The following is a 26,641-nucleotide window of genomic DNA, read 5'->3' as shown; positions in this document are numbered from 1 at the left end:
TGACATGTCAACAATGAAGCCTTCTCAGCTCAGGAAGTACAGAAGCTCAACAACTTGTGGCAACTTCATCTGAACCCACAGTATTCAATTTATCTGTCTACTCCTGTTCCCAACTCTTCTTATTGTTACTAACAGAAGACTGCCCATTAACTTTGTTTCACTTGGCATACTAAGCACCAAGAAGGTAACAGCACCAAAACGTATCTTGGCAACAGACAGAACACCGCACATTATTGGAAAGCAGAGGGGATTGGCAGCCATAACTCGACGGGTAGCATGCTTGCCTTATGGTCTGAAGGTCGTAGATTAAAGTCTCGCTCCAGGACCTTAACACATGTATTAACGCTGACACTGCAGGGTGATACTGGAGGAATACTGCACTGTCAGAGATGCAAACATTCCAAATGCTAAGTCCCCAGCTGTCATTGTGAATAGATGGCAGTCTTTCAAAGACAGCAGCTGGCATTTCGGCCAATCTTTATCTTGACTCAAAGTCAGAGCTTTATAGCAGAGAAAGCTGCCCATTGTCTACACGGTGATCACCAAACATCCTTCATTCTAACTCCATTTTCTAGCACTTGGCTCATAACTTTGTATGCTATTACATTTCAAGCACTCATCCAAGTAGTTCTTATGTCTTGAGCGTTCCCAACTCTGTCACTCTTTTAGGCGGTGAGTTCCAGATACCCACGAAAAATTGTTTCCTCAAATCCCCTCCAAACCTCCTGCTCTTTACTTAAAGACCGTGCCCTCTAGTTACTGAGAGGTTATTGTAAAGTTTCACCCTATCTATTTCATCTACACCCCTCATAATTTTGTATGCACCAATCATAGCCTCCCCTCAGCCTTCTCTGCGCTAAGGAAAACAACGCCAACCCATCAAATCTCTCTTCATAACAGAATTGCTCTAGGCCAGGCAACATCCCAGTAAATGCTTTCCGAACCTTATTTAGTGTAATCACATCATAGCTATAGTTATAGGTCATTCAATCTCTCAAGCCTGTTCTGCCATTCAATTCGGTCATGGTTGTTCTGTGACCTAACTCCATATACCTACCTTTAGCCACATCCCCTAATACCTTTGCTGAACAAAAAAGATATCTATCTCAGATTTTAAAATGAACTGATCTAGCATCCACTGGTATTTGTGGAAGAGAGCCTCTACCACCCTTTGCGTGTTTAAGTGCTTCCTAACATCTCTCCTAAACAGTCTGGCCCTAATTCTCAGATTATGCCCCCTAGTTATAGAAACCCCAACCAACAGGAATAATTTCTCCTTATTTATACTATATTTTCCTGTTAATATCCTGAAATCTTCAATCAGATCCTCTATATTCTAGGAAAATAATAAACAGGCCTGATTTGTATAATCCCTCCTAACATAACCCAACCCTGAAGTCCAAGAACCATTCCTGCAAACCTGCATTATACAGCTTCCATAGCCAATATATCTTTCATAAGGTATGGTGCCCAGATCTGCTCACAGTGCTCCAAGGTCTAACCAGGATTTTTACAGCTGCAGCCTGTACTCTAGTTCACTGGATATCAATGCCTGTATTCCATTAGCTTTCTTGATTATTTTCTACACCTGTTTGTGACATTTTAAAGATCTGTGCAGCTGAACCTCCAACTCTCAGGTGGGATGGGCTCCAACTGAACAGGGCCGGGTCCAGTGTTCTGGCAAAAAGGGTAAATAAGGTGATCAATAGAACTTTAAACTAGTAAATAGGGAGGGAGAAAGGGAGGAGTGAGCGTACAGGGAGTATAAAAATTAAGGGAAGGCAAAGCAGCAGGTGATGAGGAAGTTTCCAATCCATTGAAAAAAATCAGGAAAAAAGCTAAAGGGAAGGAGAACTCAAGAGCTGTTAGTAATGGAGGTGATAGGACTGAAAAAGAAGGTGCAAAAACCGGCATTAGGGCACTTTATCTGAATGCTCGGAGCATTCGAAACAAGCTGGATGAGTTGATGGCACAAATCATGGCAAATGGGTATGAGTTAGTGGCCAATACAGAGACATGGTTGCAGGATGGTCATGACTGCGAGTTAAATATCCAGGGATATCAAACTGTTCGGAAGGACAGACAAGAAGGTAAGGGAGGTGGTGTTGCTCTGATTTTTGAGGAATGTATCAGGGCAGTAGTGAGAGATGACATAGGTTCTAGTGAACAAAACGCTGAATCCATTTGGGTGGAAATTAGGAATAGCAGGGAGAAGTTGTCACTGGTAGATGTGGTCTATAGGCCACCAAATAATGACATCGTGGTGGGGCAGGCAATAAACATAGAAATAGCTAATGCATGTAAAAATAGTACAGCAATTATCATGGGGAATTTTAATCTACATATCACTTGGTCAAACCAGGTCGGTCATGGCAGCCTTGAGGAGGGGTTCATAGAATGCATCCACGATGATTTCCTTGAACAATATGTAATGGAACCTGCGGGGGAGCAAGCTACCCTCCATCTAGTCCTGTGTAATGAGACAGGAATAATGAATGATCTCAGTTAGGGATCTTCTCAGAAGGAGTGATCACAGTACGGTCAAATTTAAAATACAGATGGAACGTGAGAAGGTTAAATCCAGTACCAATGTCCCGTGCTTAAACAAAGGAGACTATGATGGGATGAGGGAGGAGTTAGCTAAGGTAGAATTGGACGAAAAAGTTTCTGGTACATCAACTGAGGAACAGTGGAGGACTTTCAAAAACGATTTTTCACAGTACTCAGCAGAAGTATATTCTAGTGATAAGGAAGAACTGTAGGAAAAGAGAAAGTCAGCCATGGATGTCTAAAGAAATAAAGGAAAGTATCAGATTGAAAAAAACACATACCAAAAAGCAAAGATTAGTAGGAAACTAGTAAACTAGGAAGTCTTTAAAGGCTAACAGAAACCCATTAAAAAAAATGAAAAGTAAGATAGATCATGAGAGTAAACTAGCTCAGAATATAAAAACAGGCAGAAAAAGTTTCTATAAATGTGTAAATCATAAAACAGTGGCGAAGGTAAACATTGGTCCTTTAGAGGATGAGAAGGCCAATTTAATAACTGGGAATGAGGAAACAGCCAAAGCGTTAAACAGTTATTTTGTGTCGGTCTTCACAGTGGAAGACACAAATAACATGCCGAAAACTGATGGCAAAATTAGAGCAGGTGAGGACAAAGAAACTATCATTATCACTGAGGAGGCAGCGCTGGGCAAGCTAATGGGGCCAAAGGTAGACAAGTCTCCTGGCCCTGATGAAATGCAGAGGGTCCTAAAAGAGGTGATGGGGCAAGTAGCAAATGTACTGGTAATTATTTACCAAAATTCACTGGGCTCTGGGTTGGTTCCCACAGATTGGAAAACAGCCAATGTGACGCCACTGTTTAAAAAGCAAGTGGACAAGAAGTAGGTAACTATAGGCCAGTTAGCTTAACTTCGGTAGTGGGGAAAATGTTTGAATTTATCATTAAGGAAGAAATAGCAAGACATCTAGATATAACATAGAACACAGAATATTACAGCACAGTACAGGCCATTCGGCCCTCAATGTTGTGCCGACCTGCCATACCAATCTGAAGACCATCTAACCTAAACTATTCCATATACGTCCATATAAGTTGTCCCATTGAGAAACAGCCAGCATGGATTCATGAAGGGTAGGTCATGTTTAACTAATTTGGTGGTATTCTTTGAGGACATTACTTGCATGGGGGGCAATGAGGATCCAGTGGATGTGGTCTGTCTGGATTTCCAGAAGGCATTTGACAAGGTGCCATGCCAAAGGCTGCTATATCAGATAAAGTTCCACAGTATTACAAAGTAATGTACTGGCATGGATAGAGGATTGGTTGACCAGTAGAAAGCAAAGAGTAGGGGTAAATGGGTGTTTTTCTGGTTGGCGGTCAGTGGCTAGCGGTGTACCTCAGGGATCAGTGTTGGAACCGCAACTGTTTACAATTTTGGAATTGGGTACTAAGTGTGGTGTGTCAAAATTTGCAGATGACACTAAGATGAGTGGTACAGCAAAGTGTGCAGAAGACGATGAAAATCTACAGAGGGATAATAGATAGTCTAAGTGAGTGGGCAAAGGTCTAGCATATGGAGTACAATGTTGATAAGTGTGAGGTCATCCATTTTGGTAGGAATAACAGCAAAACGGACTATATTTTAAATGGTAAAAAAAATTACAGCATGCTGCTGTGCAGAGGGACTTGGGTGTCCTTGTGCATGAATCTCTAAAAGCAGGACTGCAGGTGCAGCAGGTAATTAAAAAGGCAAATGGAATTTTGTCTGTCATTGCTAGAGTGTTGGAGTTTAAAAACAGGGAGGCTATGCTGCAGCTGTATAGGGTCCTCATGAGGCCACACCTGGAGTAGTGTGTGCAGTTTTGGTCTCCTTACTTGAAAAGGGATATACTGGCACTGGAGGGGGTACAGAAGAGATTCCCTCAGTTGAGAGGGTTGGATTATGAGGAGAGACTGAGTAGACTGGGATTATATTCAATGGAATTCAGAAGAATGAGGAGAGATCTTATAAGAAACATATAAGATTATGAAGGGAATAGATACAGTGGAGGCAGGGAGGTTGTTTCCTCTAGCAGGTGAAACTAGGACTAGAGGGCATCGCCTCAAAATAAAGGGAAGCAGATGTAGGACTGAGGTCAGGAGGAACTTCTTCACCCAAACAGTTGTGAATCCGTGGAATTCCCTGCCCAGTGAAGCAGTTGAAGCTACCTCACTGAATGTTTTTAAGGCAAAGCTAGATAATTCCTTTGCTGTTCAAAAAGTTAAGGGTTATGGTGAGCAGGCGGGTAAGTGGAGCTGAGTCTCAAAAAGATCAGCCACGATCTTAACAAATGGCGGAGCAGGCTCAAGGGGCCAGACGGCCTACTCCTGCTTCTAGTTCTTATGTTTTGATATCCACTGTATTTAACTTCATGCCATCTAGAAAGTACTTGAATCTATCCCTTCTCAGTTCAAAGTGGATAACCTCACACTTGCTTACATTAACCTCCATTTGTCACAGTTTTGTCTTTCAATACCTCTTTGTAATTTTATTCTAATATCTACACTGACTACAATGCTACCTATTTTAGAAATGACTTTTTTTGCCATTATCTGAGTCATTAATAATGTGAATAATTAAGACCCGAACACAGATCTTGTGACATGGGTGACATCCTGCCAAACTGAGTATCTACACATAATCTCTACTTTCTGTTGCCTGCTACACAACCAAATTCCCAGCCATCCCATAATATGGCAACCAGAACTGCACACAGTATTCCAGTTGTGGCCTAACTACATACTGCTCCATCGTAACCACCTTTTCTTGTGCTCAATACTTTGATAAATGAAGGCAAGAATCACACATAAGCCTTCTACTATAACCTTATCTACTTGTTACACTGCCTTCAGGGATCTATGAACAAGCAAGCTAAGGCCTTGCTGATTATCTGTACTTAGAATCATAGAATCCCTACAGTGCAGATAGAGGCCGTTTGGCCTACTGAGTCTGCACCGGTCCTTGTAACCCAACATTCATCATAGCTAAATCAATGTAGCCTAAAATTCCCTCGACACTATGGGGCAATTTAGCATGGCCAATCCACCTAACCTATATGCTTTTGGACTGTGGAAAGAAGCTGGAGCGCTAATCGGAAACTCATGCCGAAAGTTGGAGATGGTCTGCGTGAAGAAGTTTGTACAGTCACCTGAGATTAGAATTGCACCCAGGACCCTGGTGCTATGAGGTTTTTAGGATCCCTTGTATTCTACCCAGCAATGTGTACTCCCTTGCCTGGACAGTCCTGCTAAAATAAATCACGTCACATTTTTCAGGATTAAATTCTACTTGCCAACAGCCAGTCCATCTGTATTGCCCAACTATTTTGCCCCAGAGTGTAAATATAGTCACTTACACACTGCAGTTTGTGGGACCTTGCTTTGCGCAAATTGTTGTAACGTGGCAGCCAGTGGCTACACGTCAAAATTATTTCATTGGCAGTATGGCATCCTAGGCTCTTGAAGATGCTACGTAAATGTAAATCTCTTAGACTGACACTGGTCAGTCTATCTTCATTAATAATATAGACACTAAGACAGCGGGTGAAGCATAAATCTGCATAGAAATCCACATTACCATAGTTTATTCACAGAATGCAACATCGCACATATTAGCCTCCTGCTGACTAAACAACTGTGTCCCAGCAATGCCTTTTCAAACCGGGGTCAAACAAATAGAGTCACAGAGATTTATAGCACAAAAACAGATTCTTTGGTCCATTTTGTTCATGATGACCGGATATCCTCTACAAATCTAGTCCCATCTGCCAGCATTTGACTCATATCTCTCCAAACCCTTCCAATTCATATTCCCATCCAGATGCCTTGAACGTCTAACTACTGCTCCAACTGATCCACGCGATCTGATAGGATTCACAACCAAGAACACCTCCTGCAGACATATTCATCTGTAACATGGAAACTCCCTACTCTCCCACATCCAACAGGAACAGCACATCACTCTACTAATGACCATCTCTGTACTTTCCAACATGTGATCACTGCCGGTGTATCTTCCTCCTTTTTTGAAGTGCCGTTACTTTGATCCTTTTCCCCCCACTAAAGTTCCAAAACAAGGCAACAGCTTATAAAACAGTAATTACTACTCCTGGGATGTGAGGAAATCGGCTCCAACACTGAAAATACCTCAAAAAGGCAGCTCTTAAAGCCATGATTCTTTCCCGTCCTCCATCTTGAATTACTCAGAGATAACAAATTTACTAAGGAATCTCTCAAAGCGGAACTTTAACAATGAGTAGCTTTAATAGTCTCTATATATAATTTTGAAACAATAAAACAAATTAAATATACTGATGAACAACCCTTTTGAAAAAGGGTCTCATTTACACTTTCGAGCAAACAATTAAAAATTAGCCAAATAGATAGTGTCTTAAAGGGAAAGGCCCCTTTTTATACATTAGGACAATTACTGAAGGAATTAACTAATATTCGGCCTCTTAAAACATCTTTCTGGGGCAAAGTCTATTTTTATAATTACTTAATCAAACTCTTTTGTCACCTCAAGTCACACCTTGGTGGGACATGGGCTGGATCAGAGGGAGGGGCACTGTTAAAGACCTTTTAAAATCCAGGAACTTCAGCTGTATTGAAAGTCCATGAGCATGATAAGATTTGAACTCAGGTCTCTTCACTTCATCTCTGATGAAGTCATCAAAACTTGAAAGGTTAGCTTGCCTTCCATCCATGGATGCTGCCTGACCTGCTGTGACCTCCAACATCTTTTGCTTTCAGTATGCATTCTTCATACATGGCCTGGGTATCGAAATACTGCCGCTACATCACAAAATTTTAATTCCTTAGATATTGAAGGCATCGAAGGGTGTGGAGAGAAAGCAGGAATATGGCACTGTGATTCAGGATTTGCCATGATCGTACTGAAGGCTGGAGCAGGCTCAAGGGCTGTACTCAGGTGCATTGATTCTATGTTTGACCCTCATTTTTATTATCACCCAGGTTTTGACAGGTTATGACATTACTCCAAGGCAGGTGGGCCTTCAACCCAAATCCTCTCACTTAGAGTTTGGGACAGTAACTACCACTGTGTCACAAGACCCAAATCCGTTTTGATTAAAAAAAATCATCTTTAGTCAGCCTGTCTGAACTAATTAGAAGACATCCCCTATCACAGGTCAAGAAAGAGAGGCATGACCCCTGTACCACAAGAGCTGTGCTCAAGATGGTTAATTGATCAGCAGCCTCCATTTGTGTTCTTTACAAAACTGTTAACTTTAACAATGCAACGGTTCAGGTATGGTATCACTCACATGTTGAGAGGACTCTCGGCAGCAAGGGCCACGGCAGAATCCAGGTGAATTTTACATGCTCGACCGTGCACCTGCAGAAACTGCGCTGGATCCTTTTTCTGGAAATCAAAGATGGCAGAATGTTGCTTACATTGGGAAAAGAATTTTCAAAGCCAGGTTTTAACGTCAACTAACCCCAACGTTATAGAATCGTAGAGCAAGGAAGCAGACCTGTCAGTCCAACAAATCTACCCTAACCATGCTCCCAAACTAAACTAGTGCCATTTGCCTGCATTTGGTCCATATCCCCCCAAACCTTTCCTAGCCATGTACTTATCCAAATGTCTTTTAAAATGTTGTAACTGTACGTGCATCCTGCACTTCCTCTGGCAGTTCATTTCACACACGAACCACTGTGTAAAAAAAGTTGCACCTCATTCCTTTTTAAAGGTTTCTCCCTTCACCTTAAAAATATGCTTCTTGGTTTTAAACTACCCCGCAATAGGAAAAATACCTTTGACTATTCACCTTATCTATGCCCCTCCTGATTTTGTGAACTTCTATATGGTCACCCCTCAACCTCCTATGGTTATCCAAATTGGAAGAGTGGATGTTACAACATGGTGGCAAACTCACTATCTTCTCGTAGTACTCCCTGCGTCGCTCAGCCCGTTTCTTGTAATCCACCATCATCCCGCGCAGTTTCCGCTCGTGTTTCCGAGCCTCGTGCCACATCCTGGATTCTTAACTTGACACAAGTTACACAAAATAGCAAGTCTGAAGAGAAACAGAAAGTGATTCCAATTGAACCGGCCAGCTTTCAACAACACGCCACATTTAATTAGAACCTAGAATGCAGCAAAGCAATCCAAGACATTTCACAGACATCCCCAAAATGTAATGTGACGCCAAACTACAGGATAATGAGAGACAGAGAGGCAGATTAGGCCAAAATCTTGGCCAAAGAGGAAGCTTATAAGGAATGCTTTAAAAGAGAGCATTAGAAAGACAGAGAGGATTAATGGGGGAAGTGGAATTTTGAAACTGAGGGACCAGACAGCTGAAGGCACAGCTACCAATTAAAATTGGAGATATTCAAGAGGCCAGAATTGGAGGAATACAGAAATTGTGGAGGGCTTCAGAGATTGGAAGGGTCAAATCCATGGAGAGGTTTGAAAACAAGGACTGAAATATTAAAATCAAGATACTGCTGGATCGGGGTCAATGTAGGATGTGTGAAAATTGGTGCAAGACTACAGTGTAGGTAGCAGACTGATTTTTCCTTTTAGAGACAAAAAAAACTGCAGATGCTGGAATCATAGGTACACAAAAAGGAGGCAGGAAGAACACGCAAGCCAGGCAGCATCTGGAGGAAAGGAGAAGTCAACAGTGTCGTGTCCTTTCCTCCAGATGCTGCCTGATTTTTCCTTTTGTTGTTTACACAGGTTGGCTTCTGGCATGTGCCTAAAAAGAACATGCATCGGATTTGTCCTCACGTTTCAAAGTCCAAAGAATTAGCATTCAGGTTCAACACCAAGGAAAAGATATGACCACACTTTCCTTCACAGCATGACAGGAAACTGATCTGCAAGTGGGGTACAGAGCCATAAAAAACAAGTTTGATTCCTGATTAGCTTCAAAACACTAACACTGGAAGAGTGTATAGATGTATGTCATTTAATACATGGAAGATCATCGATATATGCGCTGGCAATCTCCTGAGAAATTGCTCAGTGACTCAGAGAATATGCTGGCCACCAAGTGAAGCCAGTTCTTCAATGTCATTCCAATTCTGGGGATAATGAATGCAGGCTGAATCCTGACACTGAAGCTCACGGGACAAAGAGAATTGCACACACAGCCGACACCCATATTTATCTCTGATTCCATCCTCTCATAGGACATGGGCAAAGGTAATAATTCCTCAAACTTGAAGCTTTACAAGCTTCTCTCTCTGTAAAAGTGATTGCAACATTTTCTCTTCCTTGTTCCAATTGCTTATACATTTAAAAGGGCAGGATTTATTGGCCATTCCTAATATCCCTTGAACTGAGTGGAACAGACAGATAAGAGTCAAACACACCACTTTGGATCCGAAGTCAAGTGTAGGCCAGAATGAGTAAGGATGGCAGATTACATTACACTAAAGAACAATGAACCAGATGGGTTTTTAAGTTTCACAGTCACTGTTACTGAGGCTAGCATGTAATTCAAGGTTTATCATTGATTGAATTTAAAATCTGCCTGCTTCTGTGCTGGATGTGAATCTATAGCCAGGGCCTCTGGATTATAACTCCAGAAACATCAAAATCTCAAAAACAGACTGTTAACTATAGATAAATGATCGCCAATAGAGGACCAAAGCCTGGATAGTAGTGCATTTTCAAATGCACTTAGTGTTGTAATCTTGATTCAGATGCAAAAAAAAGTGATGTTGACAGGTGGTATGGATAAGAGTCAAGGGCAGTAAACTAACTCAACAGATGCCAGTGAGTGTATGTGGTTCTCACAGGGGTCAAATTTGAGTACAGTGAATCCCAAACAGGTAAAATGAAACATGCAGAGAGCAGCTTGAGAATCTCCAAAGATGAGGACACAGCATCTTTAGCTTTGAACAACATCCCAAGGCATTTTGATGAGGGACAAAGAAAATGGACACTCTATCAGGGTTTGGGTTTTAAGGAGCAAGGGCACATCATAGCTTTCAGGTCCCTTCCTTGACACATGACACCTTGAATACTTAATACTGTTCTATTGTTATTGCTGAATCAAAACCATGAGACACCTCGGAAGTTTCTTTATGACATCAATTTCAGTATTTTGAGCAGAAAAGTAGTATGCTAGTACAGCAAGTATTAAGGAAGGTGTATGGAATTATGGCATTTATTGTTAAATGAAGAGAGTATAAAAGTATGGAAGTATTGCTGCAAATGTACAAGACCTTAGTGAGACTGCATAGAGGTTTGTTACCCTTGAGGGATAATTGTCATGGAGATAGTTAAGAGGATGTTCACTAGACTGATTCCAGAGATGACGTGCTTATCTTATGAAGACAGTTTGAGCAGTTTAGGCCTATATTTCTGGAGTTTAGAAGAATGAGGGGAGATCTAACTGAGGGGACCGACAGAGTAATTGCAGAAAGAACATTTCTTCGTTGGGCAATCTAGAACGATAGGTCATAATTTTAGAATGAGGGCTAGCACATTTAAAACAGAGATGAGAAGAAATTATCTTTATTCATTCACAGGATGAGAACATTGCTGGCTTTTATTGCTCATCCGAGAAGGCAGCTGACAATCAATCATTTTGTCATGGGTTTGGAGTCATATGTAGTCCAGGCCAGATGGCAAATTCCTTCCCTAAAGGACATGAGTGAACTAGACGGGTTTTTCCAACAATCAGCAATGGTTTCAGGGTCATCATTAGATTGTTAATTCCATGAATTTATTGAATTCAAATTCTAACATTGCTGTGGCAGGTTTTGGAGCCAGGTCCCAGAACATCACCTGGGTCTCTGGATTAACAGTCCAGCAATAATATCACTAAGCCATCACCACCCCAAAGGGTTGAGAATCTGTGGAGTTCACTACTCGAGTTCAATGGACGCTGGCATATTGAATAAATTTAAGGAGGTGATAAGATAAATGTTTAAAAACAATGGGTTGAAGCGTTATGGAGAGCAGGCGAGGAAGTGGAGTTGAGGCTGACAAGAGATCAGTCATGACCGTATCAAATGGCGAAGCAAGTACAAGTTGAATCACCTCCACTTGCTCCTAGTTTTCGTGGAAGGTGGGGATGGACGAATTTATGGAAATATACCAATTCAGTGGAATTTAAGCCGAAGACACTATGACAAAAAACGGAATACATACTGTCTCAATCCCTTAAACGTTTGTGTGCCCTTGAAAAAACATTACTCGCTCACTTCACTTGTACAAGAGGCACAGAGCAGCTCTGCTGAAGGTGAAAAGACAGGTAGAGTAGTGGCGTTCAACCTGGAGAGAGACAGAATGGATGTGTCATTTGTTAAGTGGGAATAAAAACTCACTCCTCTGGGATCTTACACAGAGGGGTCAACAGAGGTCTTTCAATACCAGTCTGAAATTTTAACTTTGATTCTCTCCCGCTCTGCAGTTGACGCTCAGACATTTTTGTCATTTTTTTACCAATTGGTTTTACAAAATGCACCCTGCCACATATCACTTAAATTACATTGCTTCAAGGTATTAGAGACAATTCCCTGGATCAGGTGATCCATCCATTGCCCTCCCACCTCTAATTCTACTTTGCCTCCCTTGCACCTGTCCCCACTCCTGCCATCTCCCTACATCTCTCCACCCACTCTTCCTACCCTCAACTACATTCCTCCTGACCCCCTCCCCCTACCTCTTGCCCCCCTCATCTCATCCCAACCCTCTCACTTTCAACACTCCTTCCGTAACCCCTCACCCCTCCCGTTCACCTTCAACTCACTTCAACATTCGCCTTGATCTCCTCCCTCATCTTTCCCTCCCCTACTCTTTCCACACATCACTCATAACACCTCTCCACTTACCCATCACTACCCAGCAACCTCATACCCTCCACCTCCTCATTCATCTTCAACTTGTTACCCCCCACATATCTCATCCTCCATCCTTTCCCATTCTGACCTTCATCTGCACCCGTTGCTCCCTCATATACTCCCTCCTCCCAACTTAAGCACCACATCCAAATTTAGGCTCAACCCTCCCAATTTATACACTCCTTCCCCTGACCCACCCAATTTACACCCCTAATCACCCCCAACCCTCCTTCCCCTCCTAATTCATACCCCCGGCCCCCGCTTCCCGCCTCAGTGCATACCCCAGACCCCCGCTCCCCCCCTCCTCAGTGCGTACCCCCGACCCCCGCTCCCTCACTCAGTGCGTACCACCGACCCCCAACCCCCGCTCCCCCCCTCAGTGCGTACCCGAGCCCAACTCCCCCCTCAGTGCGTACCCCCGACCCCCGCTCCCTCACTCAGTGCATACCACCGACGCCTGCTCCCCCCCTCAGTGCGTACCCGAGCCCAACTCCCCGCTCAGTGCGTACCCCCGCTCCCCCCTCAGTGCGTACCCCCGACCCCCCCTCCCCCCTCAGTGCGTACCCCCGCTCCCCCCAACTCAGTGCGTTCCCCCGCTCCCCCCCCTCCCCCCTCAGTGCGTACCCCCGCTCCCCCCCTCCCCCCTCAGTGCGTACCCCCGCTCCCCCCCCTCCCCCCTCAGTGCGTACCCCCGCTCCCCCCCCCCTCAGTGCGTACCCCCGCTCCCCCCCCTCCCCCCTCAGTGCGTACCCCCGCTCCCCCCCTCCCGCCTCAGTGCGTACCCCCGCTCCCCCCCCCCTCAGTGCGTACCCCCGCTCCCCCCTCCCCCCTCAGTGCGTACCCCCGCTCCCCCCCTCAGTGCGTACCCCCGCTCCCCCCTCAGTGCGTACCCCCGCTCCCCCCCCTCCCCCCTCAGTGCGTACCCCCGCTCCCCCCCTCCCCCCTCAGTGCGTACCCCCGCTCCCCCCTCAGTGCGTACCCCCGACCCCCGCTCCCCCCTCAGTGCGTACCCCCGACCCCCGACTCAGTGCGTACCCCCGACCCCCGCTCCCCCCTCAGTGCGTACCCCCGACCCCCGACTCAGTGCGTACCCCCGACCCCCGCTCCCCCCTCAGTGCGTACACCCGACCCCCGACTCAGTGCGTACCCCCGCTCCCCCCCTCCCCCTTCAGTGCGTACCCCCGCTCCCCCCTCCCCCCTCAGTGCGTACCCCCGCTCCCCCCCTCCCCCCTCAGTGCGTACCCCCGCTCCCCCCCTCCCCCCTCAGTGCGTACCCCCGCTCCCCCCTCAGTGCGTACCCCCGCTCCCCCCTCAGTGCGTACCCCCGCTCCCCCCCTCAGTGCGTACCCCCGCTCCCCCGCTCCCCCCTCAGTGCGTACCCCCGTTCCCCCCCTCCCCCTCAGTGCGTACCCCCGCTCCCCCCTCAGTGCGTACCCCCGCTCCCCCCCTCAGTGCGTACCCCCGCTCCCCCCCTCAGTGCGTACCCCCGCTCCCCCCCCTCCCCCTCAGTGCGTACCCCCGCTCCCCCCCTCCCCCCTCAGTGCGTACCCCCGCTCCCCCCCTCAGTGCGTACCCCCGACCCCCGCTCCCCCCTCAGTGCGTACCCCCGACCCCCGACTCAGTGCGTACCCCCGCTCCCCCCTCAGTGCGTACCCCCGCTCCCCCCCTCCCCCTTCAGTGCGTACCCCCGCTCCCCCCTCCCCCCTCAGTGCGTACCCCCGCTCCCCCCCTCCCCCCTCAGTGCGTACCCCCGCTCCCCCCTCAGTGCGTACCCCCGCTCCCCCCTCAGTGCGTACCCCCGCTCCCCCCCTCAGTGCGTACCCCCGCTCCCCCCTCAGTGCGTACCCCCGCTCCCCCCCTCAGTGCGTACCCCCGCTCCCCCCTCAGTGCGTACCCCCGTTCCCCCCCTCCCCCTCAGTGCGTACCCCCGCTCCCCCCTCAGTGCGTACCCCCGCTCCCCCCCTCAGTGCGTACCCCCGCTCCCCCCCTCAGTGCGTACCCCCGCTCCCCCCCCTCCCCCTCAGTGCGTACCCCCGCTCCCCCCCTCCCCCCTCAGTGCGTACCCCCGCTCCCCCCCTCAGTGCGTACCCCCGACCCCCGCTCCCCCCTCAGTGCGTACCCCCGACCCCCGACTCAGTGCGTACCCCCGCTCCCCCCTCAGTGCGTACCCCCGCTCCCCCCCTCCCCCCTCAGTGCGTACCCCCGCTCCCCCCTCAGTGCGTACCCCCGCTCCCCCCTCCCCCCTCAGTGCGTACCCCCGCTCCCCCCCTCCCCCCTCAGTGCGTACCCCCGCTCCCCCCCTCCCCCCTCAGTGTGTACCCCCGCTCCCCCCTCCCCCCTCAGTGCGTACCCCCGCTCCCCCCTCAGTGCGTACCCCCGCTCCCCCCTCAGTGCGTACCCCCGCTCCCCCCCTCCCCCCTCAGTGCGTACCCCCGCTCCCCCCCTCCCCCCTCAGTGCGTACCCCCGCTCCCCCCCTCCCCCCTCAGTGCGTACCCCCGACCCCCGCTCCCCCAATGCATACTCCTAACACCCGCCTTCCCCATTTACAGCCCTAGCCCCGTCACACCCTCCCAGTTTACTCCCCTAAACTCTGTTCGCCCCCTTAATTTACACCCCCATCCTATTCTTTTCTCACCCCGCCTTCAGCAGCGCCCCTCCCCCGTACACTTTTCTCCGACACAACCGATCCTTTCGCAATTCCCCGGCAGCCTCAGACCTTACTTTCCGAGTTCCTCTCACCTTTGTAAGTGAGGTGTCTTTCCTTCCAGTTTCCCTTTCTGACCCCCTCCACCACACCCAGCGTTTACCTGGTGTAAAGCTCTACCCACTCTCCGCCATCTTTTCCCTCTCCGCCCCCCACCTTGTGCCTGACCGCGCACACAACTTCTGCCCCGCACTGTCCGCTACCATGTGCTCCCTCCCGGCCACTTCCGCCCCGCTCCAGGTACTCCAGGAAAAGACCTTCTCCGGCAGTTCAGCTCCACTATCAGTTCCGCGGAATGTCTATTACATACATTTGGAGCTGTTTTCAATCATTTATTTTGTTTCGGTTTCAGTCGTACCAGCATCACAAACTAATATCCACATTATTTTTTATTAATTCACAGGAACGGAGGGAAACAGAGATAAAGTATAAATTGCGATATTGATATCCCAGAAAATAACTTACACTAAGATTTTCTTCTTTTAATTCATTAATGTAATGTGGGCATTGCCGGTTGTCTCATTATTTATTGTCCATTCTAGCTGCCCCTTGAGAAGATCGCAGTGCAATTCGTGTTGTGTAGGTAACCTCAATGTTATTGGGGAGGAAATTCAAAGACTTTGATCCAGCAACACCAAAGGAATGCTGACATATTTCCAAGTATGTGGTTTGGAGGGGAACCTGCAGGGCAGTAATGTTTCCATATTTCTACTGCCCCTTGTCTTTCTAAATGGTAGAGATCACGGATTTGGAAGGTGCTGTTGTGCATCTTGTCGACGGTACACTGCTGCTACTGAGCTTCAGTGTTGGATGGAGTGGATGTTGAAGGTGTGATGTGGTGGGTGCTGGCCTGGGACTGCTTTGATCTGAATTTTGTTGCGCTGCTTGAGTTTTCTTGCCACATATCTAGACGAGGGGGTGCTGCTTGCTAAACCAGGCCTGAGCTGCTAGGATGATCATCCTGATGAAGACAAGTGGAACCAATGTAAAGATGGGTAGTGGTGGACTTAAAATGATGGGCTTGATGCCACATTACTTCATGATAGAATTCCTACAGTGTTGAAGCAGCCATTTGGCACATCAAGTCCTCACTGACACCCTGAGGAGCATCCCACTCCCCTTCCCTATAACTGTGCATTACCCAGGGCTAATCCACCTGGCCTGCACATCTCTGGACACTATCAGTAATTTCCCAACCTAACCCACACATCTTTGGATTATGGGAGGAAACCGCAGCACCCGGAGGAAACCCATGTAGATACGGGAAGAATGTGCAAACTCCAAACAGACAGTTGCCTGAGGGTCGAATTGAATCTGTGACCCGAGTGCTGTGAGGCAGCAGGTTAACCACTGAGCCACTGTCCTCAATACTAGATCATATGAAGTTCTAACTAAGTCAAAACTGGAATACTATCAGAGATAATGGGAACTGCAGATGCTGGAGAATTCCAAGATAATAAAATGTGAGGCTGGGTGAACACAGCAGGCCAAGCAGCATCTCAGGAGCACAAAAGCTGACGTTTCGGGCCTAGACCCTTCATCAGAGAGGGGGATGGGGAGAGGGAACTGGAATAAGTAGGGAGAGAGGGGGAGGCGGACCGAAGATGGAGAGTAAAGAAGATAGGTGGAGAGAGTGTAGGTGGGGAGGTAGGGAGGGGATAGGTCAGTCCAGGGAAGACGGACAGGTCAAGGAGGTGGGATGAGGTTAGTAGGTAGCTGGGGGTGCGGCTTGGGGTGGGAGGAAGGGATGGGTGAGAGGAAGAACCAGTTAGGGAGGCAGAGACAGGTTGGACTGGTTTTGGGATGCAGTGGGTGGGGGGGGAAGAGCTGGGCTGGTTGTGTGGTGCAGTGGGGGGAGGGGACGAACTGGGCTGGTTTTGGGATGCGGTGGGGGAAGGGGAGATTTTGAAACTGGTGAAGTCCACATTGATACCATATGGCTGCAGGGTTCCCAGGCGGAATATGAGTTGCTGTTCCTGCAACCTTTGGGTGGCATCATTGTGGCAGTGCAGGAGGCCCATTTTGGACATGTCATCTAGAGAATGGGAGGGGGAGTGGAAATGGTTTGCGACTGGGAGGTGCAGTTGTTTGTTGCGAACTGAGCGGAGGTGTTCTGCAAAGCGGTCCCCAAGCCTCGACATTGGGGAAACCAAGCGGAGGCTTGGGGACCGCTTTGCAGAACACCTCCGCTCAGTTTGCAACAAACAACTGCACCTCTCAGTCGCAAACCATTTCCACTCCCCCTCCCATTCTGTAGATGACATGTCCATCATGGGCCTCCTGCACTGCCACAATGATGCCACCCGAAGGTTGCAGGAACAGCAACTCATATTCCACCTGGGAACCCTGCAGCCATATGGTATCAATGTGGACTTCACCAGTTTCAAAATCTCCCCTTCCCCTACTGCATCCCTAAACCAGCCCAGTTCGTCCCCTCCCCCCACTGCACCACACAACCAGCCCAGCTCTTCCCCCCCAACCCACTGCATCCCAAAACCAGTCCAACCTGTCTCTGCCTCCCTAACCGGTTCTTCCTCTCACCCATCCCTTCCTCCCACCCCAAGCCGCACCCCCAGCTACCTACTAACCTCATCCCACCTCCTTGACCTGTCCGTCTTCCCTGGACTGACCTATCCCCTCCCTACCTTCCCACCTACACTCTCTCTACCTATCTTCTTTACTCTCCATCTTCGGTCCGCCTCCCCCTCTCCCTATTTATTCCAGTTCCCTCTCCCCATCCCCCTCTCTGATGAAGGGTCTAGGCCCGAAACGTCAGCTTTTGTGCTCCTGAGATGCTGCTTGGCCTGCTGTGTTCATCCAGCCTCACATTTTATTATCTCAAAACTGGAATACTATTTTGCAAGCTTTCCTTAACCGTGATTTCCCTCATATTCTCAAATCCTTTCTCCAATATCAGTGCTTAAATATTGAATCCATTACATTTATATAAGAATATAGGAACAGGAGGAGGCCATTTCGCCCCTTAGGCCTGATCTGCCATTCATTGGGATCACAGTTGATCCACGGCCTAATTGCATGCACCTGCCTTTGGCCCATATTTCTTAATTTGTTTGTTAAGCAAAGGTATGATCTGTCTCAGATTTAAATTTAACACTTTCTTTTTCCTCTTCTGTCACACATTCTATAGATATTTGATTAGGTTTCATTCTTACAGTCCTAAATTTGAATTAATAAGCTTCAGGGACAAGCTAGTGTTGCTATTTAACATCAATCTGCAGACTGCTCTTCTAGCAAACAGATGTGTAGTTCATAGCTGTACCTATTAGAGCATAGAGAACCTAGCATCTTCTAGCCACTTTGATTTCATAACTATCTTTTCAAATGAGAAGAACCAAAGACAGTTGTTTTTCTCCACTGTACCTTGGCAGCAGCTGCTCCAAGTTTATTTTATTTTTAAGATGGCAACAGCAGCACAGGCAATGTCTGGGCTCAACCAGGGGCTCGTCCTCTCCGTCCACTCCTCTTTTTAAAACACATTTTTTTGGTTATTTTTAACCTACCTTGTCTCACGAAGCCCGCGGTGGTGCTGCTGCAGCTGAGGGCCTGGTGTGAAGCAGGGTAGCCAGCAGTTGACAGGCTGGGGTAGGGCAGAAAGGCCAATGATTGACGGGCCAGAGAGAAGCTGCCAGCAGGCTGGGAACCCAGAGGGGTTGGCTGGCAGACTGGGGCCCAGTGCAGTCAACCTGTCACAGACCTCAATTTTGGTAGTGCAGGGAGCGTGAGACCACATGTGGAAAGCCCACAATGTGGAGAGACTGTAGGCTACAGAAGGACTGTAACATTTAACTTTATTTCTTTACATTCCTAATTTATTACTATGAAAAACTGTAATGTACAACTTTTAGCTTTCATCTGTATTTCTCTATTTTTGTACCTAGGTACATTGCACCTAAAATGGCACCTTGTGTGATGAGATTGTACACTTCTCATTGTACTCCTGCACTTTGTACTTAAGTACATGTGACAATAAATCTAATTCTAATTCTTAATCCTCGGTATGTAGTCCTGAACCTTGGAATGTGCCTGTCTGCAACACTTGGTTGAAGTCAACTCTTTGCATTAGAAGACCAAGTTTTGGGGTAGAGCAATGAGCATGTTTCACTGAGTTCATGGTTCTCCAGTTGCAGTTGATTCTTGGTGTGCATCTCAGGGAACAGCCTGTACGGCACAGAGTCCAGCCTCTAAATGATATATTCAATACCTGCCTTTATATGGCTGGTTGGGTCTTCCCTTACATCTGAACCCCTTCTCCTCTCTTTTCAAGCAAAACATTTGTGTGAAGGTTTTCACTCTGTGTAACAGTCTATTGCTTGTAAACAAAGAATTCCTGCGTGAAAACCATTTAATTGGAAACTTTTAACTTGGAATCTAACTAATTTTAATTTTCAATGATCAATGAACAATTAGTGTGAAAAAAGTAACAGGTTAGAAACACTTGGTGTTCAACTGAACATTCTCAACCAATCTGAACAATGCATGCATTACAACAGCATATCCCTTGGGTCTCATTAACAGTATATCAAAGAATCACACACTCTGGTTAAACTGTGCGATTAAAAAATAAACCACAAATCTCATGGTGGTTTCAGTCTCAGAACCGCCTAACTTTCCTTTTTTGATGACTCCTTTAAAGGTCTGCAGGGAATCTGAGATCCAGAGATGGGTCTGCAGAATGGTTTTTCCTAGTCTTGGACTAGTCTATATACACCATGAGTAATGGCTCTATTTTGGTGTTCAACTATAAACGGTGCTCCTTTCCAGTCAGGCTTCTCGAGATTTTACGTTGGCACTGAAAGGAAAGTTTCAGACAGCCTTGCCTTTCAATGAACCCAGAAATGCAGTTGTTTGGTAAATTGGACATTATGGTGATGGTGTGGAGGATTAGCCCCAGTATGCCAAGAGATTTAGATAGTTTTTTCAAGCAAACGGGATACGACGGGATCATTGACAAAACGTCATTCCCCTGGCTACTTACTTTCAGCATCGTAAAGAGTTTAGTCTTACCAGCAACCATGCAGTCAAATCCTTTGGTGAACTAAAAACAAAAACTGCTGGAGAAACTCAGTATTTGTGGATGCCTGTGGGAAGAAATCAGAGTCAACGTTTTGAGTCTGCTGACTTCATCAGAATACTCACCAGATGAAGAGTTACCAGAATCGAAAAGCCAACTATGCTTATTTTGCACAGATGCTCCCAGACCTGGTGAGCTTCTCCAGTTCCACCACCCCCCCCCCCCGACCTTCAGCATCCACAGTTCCTTGTTTTGTTTCCTTTGATGAATTGATAAGTATGGTTGCAGACCACTACAACGCTAAACCATCTGTTAAATTGCAGGTTTAAGATAGTAAATAAACTTCCTGAGGAACCATTCACTGAGTTCTTGACAAGATTGCAGAAATTGGCGAAACTGGGAGTACAGATCAGCCCTTTGCGAAATGTTAAGGTTTGTGGAATTAACAATTCTGTGACCCAAAGAAAACTATTGACCAAACCATAGTGGGACCTCAAGAAAGCCATAGAACTGGCTCTTTCCCATGAAGACACAGAAAAAGAGGCTCAGGAGATTCAGGAGTCCATACGCAGTACCATCCTCAGGCTTTGACTAGCTACACAGTGCAGAGCCAAATTTCCAGCAGATATTGCTCACACCTCCCATTCATTGCCAAAGAAAGGTGATAGGAGTCAGGGATCACATGGTTCCAGAACCAGGCAGGAAGTTTCTCCAGCAAGGAGCAACAGTGACCATTCTGCACTTGTAGTCAAGAGGGTCCACCCCTAGACAAGACTACTGAAACAGGCAAAACATGTACTGTTCAGGCCAGAGTGTGATGTCACCTCCAGACAGGGCTTGACTTGACTTGATTCATTGTCATCACACGTACGCAAGTACAGTGAAAAGCTCTGTTTTGCGAGCAGTACAGGCAGATCATAGCAAACAAGGACATGCTGATCATAGGGTGCTTAGACAGAGCGACACCTACAGGTTACAGGAGGTATGCATCAACATTAGCAAGATCAATATTACTTGAAGTTAGCAAGGTCCATTCAGCAGATAAACTGCAGGGAAGAAGCTGTTCTTGAACCTGATCTTAAACCTGTTGGTGTCTGTTCTCAAGCTTCTGCATCTTCTGCCTCATGGAAGAGGTTGTAGGAGAGCATTTGTGGGGTGGGAGGGGTCTTTGATGTTGGGAGCCTTTCTGCGGCAAGAAGTGTAATTGGAGTCCATGGATGGGAGGTTGGCTTCTGTAATGTTCTGGGCTACACACGTAACTTTCTGTAGTTTCTTAACGGTCCTCAGCAAAGCAGTTGGCATACCAAGCCATTACGCACCCAGATAGAGTGCTTTTTATGGTGCATCTGTAAAGGTTAGAGAGAGGGTCCTTATGGACATGCCAAATTTCCAATGCTACCTGAGGAAGAAGCAGCATTGTTGTGCTTTCTTGACCGTTGCATCTACACAGTACAGGCCCTTCGGCCCACAATGTTGTGCTGACCTATTATCCTACCAAGACCAAACTACTCTGCATTCCCAACATTGTACTTTCATCCATATGCCTATCCAAGAGTCACTTAAATGTATCCAATGTATCTATATGGGAAGTCCAGGACAGATTGTCAGTTATGTCATTCCTAGGCCTTGCAAATAAAACAGCCCGAGGAAGAGGAATTGATATTGCTAAATTACATAATTGGAGCCACTTTGGAAGCAGCTAAGATAAAACTCCAAGTAAATAGCTAGCTCCTCAGCACTGAGGTAGACACGCTGTATCTGTTCTTGGGAAACAAACCTTTAGAAAATTCCTTGAAGTCTGAGAGACACCAAGGCTAGGTTGGCCACATGGTTGTGAATCAGGATATATTTACAAAGCATTTCTTTAATACTTCTGCTGTGAAACCATCATTGTTACAAGCTTGACAGCAAGCTACCACAGCTGCAGGAAATCTCAAATTGAGGTACAAAATGCTGAAAATACTCACAATCAGGCATAATCTGTGGAGAGAACCTGAGCAACAATGTCACCAAGTGAAGGGATGGGAGCAGGGTGGATGAAGGTAAAAAGGAGATTTAATCTCTCATTATCCAGCTGACCACAAAACCTGCTTTTTATATATTTCCCACTCATCCTCACTCCCTTTGCTTAAAACCTATTTCTTTTCTCATTTTGACAAAATGTCATTAACCTGAAAATAGCCTTAGGCCTTCTGGATGTTGCCAGATTTTAGCCAAATGTTTTGGGCACTGGGCAGGTTGGGCCAAACTGGGTCGTTGGTAGGGTCAATGGTCACTTGGAGCAAGGACTGGCTCAAACTTGACAAAACTACCAACAATTCTGGTGCCAGACAACACCTTGCCAGATTTTCCACGTACTTTTTATTTTAAATTGAGTAAAATTTGAGGAAAAAACAAGAAGTCAGGTACTTTCTGAAAATGTCTATTTTTGGACAACTTGCACATTTTAGACAGCCAATTTTGAGAGCGTATGTCTGTATTTCTCTAGTCATAGACATTATCGGACCGACATTTACAGTCAGTCATACAGCACGGAAACAGACTCTTCGGTCCAACCAGTGCTTGCCGAACACAATCCCAAACTAAACAGGTCTCACCTGCCTCCTCCTGACCCATAACCCTCCACACTTTTCCTATTCACATACTTATCCAAACATCTTTTAAACACTAATTGTACCCACATCCACCACTTCCTCTGGAAGTTCATTCTGCACACAAACCACTGTCTGTCTAAAAAATTTGCTCGCCAAGCCAGGGTTTGATTGCAGACGTTTCATCACCCTGCTCAGTAACATCATCAGCGTGCGTCCGGTGAGGCGTTGGTGTTCTGTCCCACTTGTTGTTTATAATGCCTCTGTTTGCTGGGGTGATTGGCATCACTTCCAGTTCTGTTTTTCAGTGGCTTGTATATTGAGTCCAGTTCAATGCATTTGTTGACGGAGTTCCAGTTGGAATGCCAGGCCTCCGGGAATTCCCTGGTACATGAGATAATGGGAACTGCAGATGCTGGAGAATTCCAAGATAATAAAATGTGAGGCTGGATGAACACAGCAGGCCAAGCAGCATCTCAGGAGCACAAAAGCTGACGTTTCGGGCCTAGACCCTCCAGAGAGGTCAGAGATAATGGGAACTGAAGAAGGTCTAGGCCCGAAACGTCAGCTTTTGTGCTCCTGAGATGCTGCTTGGCCTGCTGTGTTCATCCAGCCTCACATTCCTTGGTACGTGTCTGTTTGCCTTGTGCAATTATGGACGTGTTGTCCCTGTCGAATTTGTGTCCTTCTTTGTCCGTGTACTGAGACCAGTGACAATTGATCAACCACCCCAGCAAACTGAGGTGTATAAATAGCAAGTGGGACCGAACACCAATGCTTCACCAGAGGCGCACTGACTATGTTACCAATGGTGATGAAACATTTGCCACCAAACCCACCAGCGAGGCAAGCAAGTCTACAACCACATCCACAACCCAAGCTACAAATTACCTCAACAATTTTTTAAAAATTGCCTTGTGTCTTTTTCAAATCTCTCTTGTCACCCGGAGAATGTGTCCCCTAGGCTTCAAATCACCCATCCTAGTGGGGAAGACAACTATCATTAACTCTATTTCCCAGTATTTTCTGCCTGTGTTAAAAACCGTTTTTAAAAAAATTTTTCATGGGTGAGAGAAGCACTGGCTGGGGCAGCGTTTATTGTCTATCTCCATTTGACAAGAGGGCAGTTACAAGTTAACCGCATTGCTGCAGGTCTGGAGTCACACATAGGCCAGAGAGGGTGAGGATGGCAGATCTTCCTCCATAAAGGCTATTAGTTTTTAAAACAACAATCAATACTGGTTACATCATCACCGCTAGACTGGCTTCTTATTTCAGATTTTTAGTAAATTAAAATGTTAACCAGCTGCCAGGGTGGAATTGGAATCTACGTCCCATCAGTCTGAACCCATGCCAACCATCAGCGCCACAAAACAGGGTGGATTGTTAGCGAGTTTTGAGAAGAATTGTAGCTTGGGTTGAGGTTCTGGATGTAAGTTTGGTCGCTGAGCTGGAAGGTTCGTTTTCAGACGTTTCGTCACCATTCTAGGTAACGTCATCAGTGAGCCTCCGGTGAAGTGTTGGTGCTATGTCCCGCTTTCTATTTATCTGTTTAGGTTTCCTTGGGTTGGTGACACCATTTCCTGCATTGGTGATGCCATTTCCTGCATCGGTGACGCCATTTCCTGTTCTTTTTCTCAGAGGGTGGTAGATGGGCTCCAAAATTGATGTGTTTGTTGATGGAGTTCTGGTTGGAATGCCATGCTTCTAGGAATTCTCGTGCATGTCTCTGTTTGTTTGGCTTGTCCTAGGATGGATGTGTTGTCCCAATCAAAGTGGTGTCCTTCCTCATCTGTATGTATGGATACTAGTGATAGTGGGTCATGTCGTTTTGTGGCTAGTTGATGTTCGTGTATCCTGATGGCTAGCTTTCTGCCTGTTTGTCCAATGTAGTGTTTGTCACGGTTCTTGCAAGGTATTTTGTAGATGATGTTTGTTTTGCTTGTTGTCTGTATAGGGTCTTTTAAGTTCATTAGCTGCTGTGTTAGTGTGTTGGTGGGTTTGTGGGCTACCATTCAAACCAGCATCTACAGGAAAACAACACATACGGACCAAATACTGAACTACAGAAGCAACCATCCCAACACCCACAAACAAAGCTGCATTAGAACATTATTCCAACGAGCCACCACACACTGCAGCACAGAGGAACTACGAAGAGCAGAAGAAAATCACCTATACAGCGTATTCAAAAAGAACGGGTACCCAATGAACACAGTCCACTGATTTCTCAGCAACAAATCCAAACAAACAGACAAAACGGGCTCAGAAATCATAACCACTCTCCCCTACATCAAAGACATTTCAGAAATGACTGCCAGACTACTCAGACCTCTTGGCATCAGGGTAGCCCACAAACCCACCAACACACTAAAACAGTAGCTAATGAATTTAAAAGACCCTATACAGACAACAAGCAAAACAAACGTCATCTACAAAATACCTTGCAAGAACTGTGACAAACACTACATTGGACAAACAGGCAGAAAGCTAACCACCAGGGTACGTAAATATCAACTAGCCACAAAAAGCCATGACCCACTATCACTAGTATCCGTACATACAGATGAGAAAGGACACCACTTTGATTGGGACAACACATCCATCCTAGGACAAGCCAAACAAACAGAGACATGCACGAGAATTCCTAGAAGCATGGCATTCCAACCGGAACTCCATCAACAAACACATCGATTTGGAGCCCATCTACCACCCCCTGAGAAAAAGAGCAGGAAATGACATCACCAACCCAAGGAAACCTAAACAGATAAATAGAAAGCAGGACGTAACACCAGCGGAGTCTCACTGATGTTACCTAGAGTGGTGACGAAATGTCTGAAAACGAACCTTCCAGCTCAGCGAGCAAACTTACATCCAGGGTGGATTGTTACAGAGGCCCGTGTTAGACAATGCTGCATACTCCCCAGTCACCATCCTTAGTGTTATTGCTTGCCAATGGAGAAAGACAATTATGAAGTCAAGTCGAAACAGAGCATTTAGATCTTTGCTGGCTAAGGCAATTATGAAGCCAAGGCTGAAAAATGGATCCAGGATGTAGATCAGAATAATGTAATTACAGGCATGCCAGGCTGAATGGCATACTCCTTGTCACAGGCAGACCCCAGTTGTGACTGACGTCCATTCTGGAATCTGCTTGAAAGTCAATTTGCAGGCATGTTGGAACGCAATGCAGGACAGAAAACAACTGTTTGTAAGTTTGGGAAATGTTTGTGCATTGTTTCTTTAAAATTGCAACGACATATGGTATCACGATCATAAGTCAGGGACTCCCTGTACTATGTTGCTAAACAGCAAGGTCAGAAATCACATGACGCCAGGTCACAGTCCAACAGGTTAATTTGAAATCACAAGCTTTCGGAGTGTTACTCCCTCTTTACACTCTGAAAGCTTGTGTTTAAAAATAAACCTGTTGTTGTGTGATTTCTGACCTTGTCCACCCCTGTCCAACGTTGGCACTTGCACATCATGATTAAACAGCACACAATGAGCTGAAGTAATGAATATCTGAGACACACACTGGGCAACCGTAACCTGACACAATCTATTGTGAGCTTTGCAGATGAATCAGTTGAAACATCTACATACTGAAAAACCAGCTCTTCGAGCAAAGTAACCACAGCAGCAGTGACCTTTTCTTGAAGTTGTCATATGTGAATGTAGGGTAAGTAGTAACTGGGTTCATTTTTGATATATTCTCTAAAGGAGGGACTTAAAGAATTCAGCAACCCACAAGTTCTTCATGTCCTAAACTATTATACAGTCAAAATGTTGGGCAGCGCAGTGGCTAATATGGTTACCTGACAGTGTCAGGGAGCAGAAGTTCGATTCCTCAATTAGGCAACTGTGTGTGGAGTTTGCACGCTTTCCCAGCTTCTACACGGATTTCCTCCAGGTGCTCTGGTTTCCTCTCCCAGTC

General features: G+C 46.4%; 1 protein-coding gene across 4 annotated transcripts in view; it reads right to left on the bottom strand.

Moving 5' to 3' along the window:
* The window catches only part of clasrp (CLK4-associating serine/arginine rich protein), a 61,560-nt gene extending 46,322 nt beyond the window's left edge, over positions 1 to 15,238 (bottom strand). For 3 of the 4 annotated variants that reach the window (XR_009443057.1, XM_059641022.1, XM_059641024.1), the window contains exons 1-4: positions 15,117 to 15,238; positions 11,685 to 11,807; positions 8,449 to 8,589; positions 7,834 to 7,931 (exon numbers count right to left, since the gene is read on the bottom strand). Coding sequence is in view for 3 of the 4 variants with exons in the window: in XM_059641022.1 (XP_059497005.1) it covers positions 7,834 to 7,931; positions 8,449 to 8,547 (197 nt within the window). In the remaining variant the exon portion in view is untranslated. The remainder of the gene's footprint in view (positions 1 to 7,833; positions 7,932 to 8,448; positions 8,590 to 11,684; positions 11,808 to 15,116) is intronic. The other variant, XM_059641023.1, reaches the window with a different exon arrangement.
* Positions 15,239 to 26,641: the final 11,403 nt, after the last annotated feature.

Source organism: Stegostoma tigrinum, chromosome 39 (genome assembly GCF_030684315.1).
Source record: "Stegostoma tigrinum isolate sSteTig4 chromosome 39, sSteTig4.hap1, whole genome shotgun sequence".
NCBI classification, from domain to species: domain Eukaryota; kingdom Metazoa; phylum Chordata; class Chondrichthyes; order Orectolobiformes; family Stegostomatidae; genus Stegostoma; species Stegostoma tigrinum.
This window is presented reverse-complemented; position numbering and strand designations above follow the sequence as displayed.